This window comes from Pezoporus wallicus, unplaced genomic scaffold (genome assembly GCF_028554395.1).
Source record: "Pezoporus wallicus isolate ANWC-B61680 ecotype Strahan unplaced genomic scaffold, APGP_CSIRO_Pwel_v1 contig_8232, whole genome shotgun sequence".
NCBI lineage: Eukaryota > Metazoa > Chordata > Aves > Psittaciformes > Psittacidae > Pezoporus > Pezoporus wallicus.
Genome location: NW_026637105.1, coordinates 1,010,772 through 1,018,684, shown reverse-complemented (window position 1 = coordinate 1,018,684; position 7,913 = coordinate 1,010,772). Strand labels below are relative to the sequence as shown.

Here is a 7,913-nt window from a genome sequence, read left to right as displayed (position 1 = left end):
GGCAGCGTGTAATTGGTGTGCGAGCACAGAACAACCCCTTTACTGCGCTGCAACGCGCGGCGGGTGAGATCGGCACCAACGCGCACCATCCCACATCGCTCTTAATTTAATTCCGCTCTTCCTGCCCCGAGCTACAGCTCCCTTCATTTTCATTTCTCCTCTGAATTCCCACAACGCAGACCTCTTTGATTTCCAGGTTTAATTAACAATGCTCATTAAATGAATTTTTATTCATTTCTTTTAATATTACCCTGCCACCTGTCTTTAGGAGGCAAAGGCTGATCATTTATTCTAATTTATTTCTATTAAAGATAGCATTTAGTTTTAAAGATGGCACTTCAGTTTTAAATTGAAAGAGGGTGAATTTAGATTAGACATTAGGCAGAAGTTCTTCCCTTTGTGGGTGCTGAGGCGCTGGCACAGGGTGCCCAAGGAAGCTGTGGCTGCCCCATCCCTGGCAGTGCTCAAGGCCAGGTTGGACACAGGTGCTTGGAGCAAGCTGCTCCAGTGGAAGGGGTCCTTGCCCGTAGGAACCAGATCCATTTCATTTGCTGGGAAAAAATTGGATTTGACATGCTGTATTTTGCAGTTATTTTCCCGTTCATTCTTCACGTCCCCTGCTCCTCTGGTCCATATAATGTTGGTCTTTATTTATCTGAAAGAGGTGAAACTGCAAAATCCATGCACCAGCCCGCATGTGGGATTCCAGGGCAAGCAGGAGGATGCTCGCTCTGTACAGCTTCAAGTATTTTCACCCTCTTGGTGATGAGGACAAGTTAATCCTATGGATCTCCCATGGGCAGGAGGCAGCGTTAAGCCACAGCAGTGAGGATGAACAATTACTTGCTTTAACCTGCTGTCCCAAGGTCCCAGGCAGGGCCAAGGACGGTCACACTGGGTGCTGCACACACACTGGTTCTGTTACTGGTTCATCATGGCCACGGCAAGTGCTGGGTGTCATCACAACACAGGGTGCTCTGTTGCAGTTCCCCACTACCTGCTCTTAGCCTCCCAGCGTAAGGACCAGCTGTGCTTGTGTTCTGCTCTGCCAAAAAGCCTTTGTGTTTGCTAACAATGACATGATCATTTCAAGGTCCTCAACATGAGAGCTGTCCCCTCGCCCCACAGCTATGGGGAGCCCTCTTTGTCACTCTGGGCCAGGTCTCCACCCCAGGGACCACTTGTTGCATTTGCACCCAAGCCAGAAGTCTCTGGAAAACTGGTTTTGTACCGAAGTTCCCAAGGTTCCTTCCCAGTGATCAGTGACCAATGACCGGTGATCAGTGTCTCTGTTGGCTCTTCCTTGAGGCAGCAACCTCGGCTTTCAGGGCTCAGCAGTGAAAATACCTGCTGAAAATACCTGCAGTAGGGACACAGAAGCAAGAGCACGTGAGCACAGGTCTCTGCCCCAGCCAAAGGTGAACTGGTTTTACTCCAGAAGCCCAGCTCCCATCACCACCTGGGAGAAATGTGGGCTGCTCCTATCATTTCCCACATCTCCTTCCTGGGAATCCAGGTGGGGAAGGAAGGTCTTTGGTATGGGGCTGGAGAGCCAGGCAGGGCTTTGGGGAGAAGGATGGGGACCCTGTCGAGGGGAGGGTAGGGAAGGGGGCAGCCCCTTGCTGCTCCTCACTACCCCTGACACCTCTCACTGCATGAGGTTTGTGGGAAGGGGCTGCACTAGCAGCCACGTAACAGCCCTATGAAATACTTTTATTGCCACTGCTTTTGGGGTGATGTGAATAAACAGTGTAGGATAATGCATGCTGTGGTGGGGATTGCAATGGTGTTAGGACATTTGAGCTGTCAAAGTGAAATGGCATGCGCATCTGCTCCTCTGGGGGCTTATCCACCTCATCCAAGCCACGATGAACGATCTCCTTGTTCCTGGAGGGCTTGTCCTGGTGTTGAAAAGGCACTGGGAGATAAAGCACAGTTTCCTCTGAGTGCTGCTGGCTGCAATTCCACTCTGTGCTGGGATCTCAAAGCGGGGCAGATGACAAGGGAGGTTAGGTGGTGCCTTTCTGGCACTGGAGCATCGGTGCCACAGTGGTAAATGCTGCCAGGGGAGAACTTGCAGTTGGGTTTACAAAGCTTGGGGTGGCCAAGGAGTCACCCCACAGCCTTTGAAGCCTTGGCACTGTTTCCCTAGCGCAGGGCTGAGCCATGCTGGGCACGCCAGGGCCTGCAGCCTGGCACAAGCAGAGCCAAAGGAGGCACCCACATGGCAGGGGGCCTCCACCAGGGCCTGTGCTCTCCCTTCCTGAATGTGCTGAGCTCCTGCTGTGACAGCCAGGGGCCTTGGGGAGGGACAATGGCCTTTTAGGGGTGCTCAGTCCTAGAATGTGCTTGGAAAGTGGTGTCCCAGGACAAGAGGGTGGTGATATGAGGGTATCACCACCCTTCACTATGAAGGTGTTGAGGCACTGGCACAGAGAGAAGCTGTGGCTGCCCCATCACTGGCAGTGTTCAAGGCCAGGTTGGACACAGGGGCTTGGAGCAAGCTGCTCCAGTGGAAGGGGTCCCTGCCCATGGCAGGGGTTGGAGCTGGAGAAGCTTTAAGGTCCCTTCAACCCAAACCAATCTGGAATTCTATGATAGTCTTCAAGGAGCCCCCACATCTACACAACAGCATCTCTGGGATGCTTTCACCTGATGGGAATTTCCTTGGAGGAGCATGAGAATGAGGGTCAGGTGCTTCCCAGGCACCTGCTGGGGGCCAAACCCCAGCGCCCTAGGATGTGGGGAAGGATAAAATGGAGAACTTCGCTGGGCTTTGGTTTGCTCCCAGTTAGCCTGCCTGGAATTGAAGACAAGCAGCTAAAGGCCTCTGGGTTGGGGGCTGTTCTGGTCTGGGATAGGGTCCTCAGGACCAGGCTGGATCTCTGGTCAGGTGTTGGGGAAGCTCCTACCATTGCCTGCGGGGATGAAGGATGGCCAAGCCAGCACGGAGAACCACAGTGAGCCCAGTGCAGTGCTGGGAGGGAGGAGAGCAGGGCACCCTCCTGCTGATAAAGGCGCCTCTCATTAGCACTAATGAGAGTCTTTCCTTAACAGGAATTCCACACCCTTTGACCAGAGGCAGAAGAGCACACGGGCCCAGGAAGAATGGAAGGTAAAGCATTTGAGGGTTGGGATGGTTTTTATGGCAATCTGAAATGTTTCTGACTCTTCCAATGCATTGCTGTTTCCCTGGGTGCAGGGCTGGGGTGCTCCTGGCAGGACGGGGACGCTCTCCCAGCCCACACTCAGGCAGCTGTGCTCTTTTCCAAGGCCAGGAGGCTCATTTGTGTGTTTGGCTTACATCGCTGCCTTCTGGGAGCACCCACCTTTGTCCCAGCTTGCAGGAACTTTTCCGAGCTCAGCTGGAAAGATCAGAAAGATCTGCCCTGAGCAGCAGCGGCTGCCTCCGCTCCAGCTGTGTTTGCCTTCACAGAGCTAAGGATCTGGTACAAAGCAGCTCAGCTCAGCTCTGCTTTGCTCGATTTCCTCTGTGCCAAACGATTCCGCAGCCCCCCTGCAGTTCTGGGGACAGCCGGGATCAGCGCCTGGGTCTGGGAGCAGATCCAGCTCCGGCGAGGCTGCTGCTCCCAACTTGCTCCTCGACTGACACCTGGTGGAAGAGCTGCAGCCCAGGTTGAAGCCATAGCCTGGCAATAGGGGAAAATCCCTTTACATCCCAACCCTGCAGCCAGGGAGCCCGGGGAAATACAAATCCCTGCGGCTGTGCCATGTGTGGGTGCTTAACAGGGAACACCGGGCCATTTCAAGTGTGCTGTGAAGGGTTTCTAAACATACATTTGGAATTACGATGATGATCTGGTGTCAGTCATGAACAGGGAGTTGTTGTCCCATATGGCGCAAGCACGTTTCTACAGCTTCCCATTGGAAGGGGCCAGGTCTGTGCCAAGTCACAGGGCACTGCCATCAGTAAATATTAAAGCTGTCCCTGTTCCTGCTTTTTGCAGGTTTCTGTGTGTAGTGCCAAGTTGCTTTACACGTTAACACGTGCAAGCCTCTGACTTAAAGTGACACCCTTGCTGCGACAAAACTGGGAGTGTGTTAATGGCAGAAGCAGGCAAGCTCTGAGGGCCCTGGGCAGAAATAAATCCCAACACTGCAGGAGTATGAAAAACAAAGCAACAGAAAAACGTCTTTAATAATACAGGCTGCTTTTGAAAAGAAACAGAGGGTCAAGTGGGGGTATGCTGAAACGTTCTGAGGCAGCAAGAGCTCTGTGCATCGGCTCATCTCTGCCACATCACTCCAGGTTTAGGAAGTCTGGTACTGAATGTGGTTTTATCCCCATCTGGCACCAAAGGGTGTGGGGCAGATGTTGACCAGATCTTGTGCTGACTGCTCCCCACACCAGGGTGCTGCTGGCTCTTCACTGCTCAGACAGACACTGTTCCAAAGCTGCCATACCATAGAGGTTGGCCCACTCCCTGCCGTGGTGTGACAGGATCACGTCCCTGCAGGGCTTGCTGGCTCTGGCCAGCTCCACCAGCACCCCCTGGAAAGCAGTGATGAGCTCAAAGTCCACCGAGGCTGCAGCAACACGGGTCAGGAGCTCGGAGAGCCCTTCCAGCCACTGCGCCTGGAGCATGCCTTGTGGCAGCCAGGGGAAAAGTGGGATGCAGCCGGCCAAGGCCTGCATTCCCAGGAACCAGAGCTCACTGATGTCAGCCCAGGCACTCGTGTAGGCAGGCGAAACAGCCAAGGTCAAGCTGTCACTGCCAGGCTCTGCTTGGGCAGTGTGGGCCTGGGATAGGAAGGAAATGGCAGCCCCAAAGAACTCCTTGGTACGCTGTGTCCCCTGGAGAGCTGGAAGAAAAAGGAATTATTTGATACAGAGCGCCCTTCAGTGTTTCTGTCTGCAGCAGGGCTTTTGGGGAGAGCAGGATAACCCCCTCCTGCCTGAGAAATCTCTTAATCCCAGTGCATCAGCCTGCTGTATTTCCTGCCTATTCCTTACTCCACCAGGCTTTTGGTTTTGCCACTTTTCCAACTACAAACTGGACCTGCTTCCCTCATATTTGCCTTCTCCAGCCCAATCAGCTAGAGTGATTTGCCAATGGGAACTCCTCCTACCTGTGGAATCTGCAAGGATCCTGGCCATCATCAGGCCCAGAGTGGCAATGTTTGCTGCTAGAGCCAGGTGATCCTTCTGGGGCAGCAGAAGTGGAAGAGACTTCATCAGCGTGTCCATCAAGGAGCGAAAGGTTTTGTCTTGCCTAGAGAGAAAGCAAAACCTGAGCCGTGCTTCCTGAGCAGAGCCAGAAGCACCTGGAAATGTCAAGGTTAAATGCAGCACCAAAAAAGTAATGTAACTGCTTTTGAAAAAGGGACATCCCTTTTTAGCTTTAACAGATCCTGTAAGCTCACTTCACAACGTCACTGGGAAGAAAGAGGGTGCAATCAGAGCAAGCTCTTGTGGCTCCATTACCTGATGAGGTCTGGTGCTGTCACAACCAGGTTAAGGAAGATCCCACACATGGTCTGCAGACTCATTTCAGTGCTTGTCAGTGGAGTCAGGGACCCAGGCTTGGAGGTCAGCACCTCCCACTGATGGAGGAAGTACTCACACAGCAGTGCTGGTGCCCCTTCTGAGATGAGGATGTCCCGGGGCCTGTCCTCTGCTGTTAAATGGCAAAAACCAGGTAGCAGAAGCCTGGAAGGGGAAAGAAATTGGGAGCACGAGGTAGAATGGGTCTAAGCCCTGCATTTAATCCAGCTGTGGGGGGTAAAAAAAGAGCCACGGAACTGGCACTGCAGGGAGAATGGAAAAGAGAAGATTTGAGCAGGCTTGTGCTGAAATGCATCAATTCTGTGATTAAAATACACACCTCAGAGCATCCTGGGGTAAGCCAGAGCCCTCGGTGCTGACCACCTCTGACTGGGGAGGACTCTGAGCTGAGCTGCCCTCTTTGAAAAGCCTTCTAGCATAAAGAACAAGGAAGGGCAAGAGCTCGCAGATTTCCTGCTTGAGGGAGGATGTCTCTTCTGCCATCCAGGCTCCAAGGATTCGAACAGAAGCAAATATGAAAGGATCTTGTAGCTCCTCCTGTTTAACCTGCATGAAGAAGCAAGCAAAAAGAAAATGATGTTCGGGCCACTGTTCTATCGAGCTGCTGTAGGTATGAAAACTGCAGTGGGCCCAGATGCAGTTTGCCTCTACACAGCCATGAGCTGCTGAGCACCCAGTAAGCATCCTGGTTAGCAGCTGTAAAAGCCTCCCCAAGAAACACACAAAAACATGCTCTTTGCTTGCAAACCCTGCATTACCTGCCTCAGGTAGAATATTACAGCTCCAAATGCCTCCTCCATGATCCTCATGAGTTGCATTTTCTGCACCTCCTCGAGCAGTGGTTTCTCTTCTCTCAGGCACTCCTGGATCCCCATCTCAATAAGGACATAGCAGGCTGTTACCACTTCTTTCTTCCCCTCCACCTCCAAGGGATCTGGCTCCTCTAGGGTCAGGCGGACCTCCACACAAGCCAAGTTCACCAACAAGGCCAGGAACTTGCTTCCAGCACTGCCTGCTGGGATCCACTCTGACCCATAGGCCTGCACAAGGCAGGCAGCAAGCTTGAGGGCAGGGTCCCGCTGCGACTGGCTGAGTTTACTGCCCAAGATGTTAGCCAGCCCTTTGTAAAGCCTATGGAGGCACTCAGAGCCCTGTGGGTCCTGTGTGAGCGGTGGTGACAAGGGGATGAAATGAGGCAGAACCTTGCACAGCTCGAATTTGGTCCTGTCTTCAGTCTTGAGGAAATCCTCGGAAAGCTTGCTCAGCACGGCCAGGAGGTGTGGAGCATCTCTCTGCCAGCACTTCTCCTCTGCTATGGCCAACAGCCCCAGGAGCAGAGCCAACGCACGGTCAGAGCCATAACTGCAATTCACATATGCCTGGCACAGGGCAGACACTGTCCCTTTGGTCACCAACTCTCTGGGCCCCCTGCTCGTGGCCATGACGGCACTGAGGCACTGGTATACATCATCAACCATGGGTGCGCTGTCCGGATTGCAGGGGGAAACCAGGATGTCATTGAAGGTTGGGATTTTGTTCAGGATCTGGGAGTGCGCCGCTAACTCGGGATCGGTGCAGAAGCATGCCAGCAGAGTAAGGCCCAGCGCCCGGAAGGTGTGATCGGGGCAGCCCGGTGGGGGCTTCGCAGACGCGAGCAGGCGAGTGGGAAATGTGAATCCAATTGCATCAAAGATCTGGCGACGGGTCTTGGCGTCTACTTCTCCAGCTCTGACCGCTTTGGTCACCTGCAAGGCAAACCAGGGGTGAGCACTGCAAGCGGTTTGCAGAATGTACAGGGTTCAACAGGCAAGTAAGAAGCCTTAAACAGCTTTTATTAGCGCAGAGAAGCACCCGCTGAGCTGGGCGCTTGCTCTAAGCGCTAACGGGAGCTTTCCCAGGGGGGTTTGGGAGCGTGGCAGCACGCATGACCCCTCAGCGCACCCGGACAAGGCCGGGCTCCTTCTGCCTTGCTGATGGGACCGTGAGGGCTCTGAAGCGCCTCGCCCCGAGGCTCCCAACGCCGCTCAGCCCCGACCTCCGCACACGCGGAGGTCGCGTGTGCGGAGGTTTCGCTTTCCCCCTGCCCTCTCCCGACCCGGTGGCGCCCCGGTTCCTTACCAGGAGCAGCGCTGCGAACTGCTCGCTGTCGTTCCTCGCGTCCCTGAGCACATCCAGGCACCGCCTCAGCGCGGAGCTGCCCGCGGCCTCGGCCATGGCCCGGCGGCCGCCGCACGGACACGGAGCGCACCCGGTAGCACGCCGGGCCCTTTACCGATGCCCCGCCCCGTTCTGCCTTCCAGCCAATCCACGCGCGGCTTCCGCGTCACAGCCCAACCGCTTGCCGCCTTGTTGGGCGGTCCCTGAAGCCACCGCTCCCGCGCGGCCT

At 54.5% G+C, this 7,913-nt stretch overlaps 1 protein-coding gene across 1 annotated transcript; it reads right to left on the bottom strand.

Annotated features, from left to right (window-relative positions):
• Positions 1–4,295: 4,295 nt before the first annotated feature.
• NCDN (neurochondrin) lies at positions 4,296–7,773 on the bottom strand. Its single transcript, XM_057403483.1, has 6 exons — positions 7,646–7,773; positions 6,286–7,272; positions 5,847–6,073; positions 5,447–5,671; positions 5,092–5,234; positions 4,296–4,824 (listed from the first exon to the last, which is right to left on the bottom strand). Exons 1-6 carry the CDS (start codon positions 7,739–7,741, stop codon positions 4,388–4,390), a joined length of 2,115 nt encoding a protein of 704 aa, XP_057259466.1. The 5' UTR covers positions 7,742–7,773; the 3' UTR covers positions 4,296–4,387.
• Between the last annotated feature and the right edge of the window lie 140 nt (positions 7,774–7,913).

Coding starts and splice junctions, on each gene's coding strand:
- NCDN (XM_057403483.1), bottom strand. CDS start 7,741: ATGGCCGAGGCCGCGGGCAGCTCCGCGCTGAGGCGGTGCCTGGATGTG. Junction 7,273..7,645: donor AGTTCGCAGCGCTGCTCCTG/GTAAGGAACCGG, acceptor TTTGCCTTGCAG/GTGACCAAAGCGGTCAGAGC. Junction 5,235..5,446: donor ACAGCACCAGACCTCATCAG/GTAATGGAGCCA, acceptor CTTTCTCTCTAG/GCAAGACAAAACCTTTCGCT.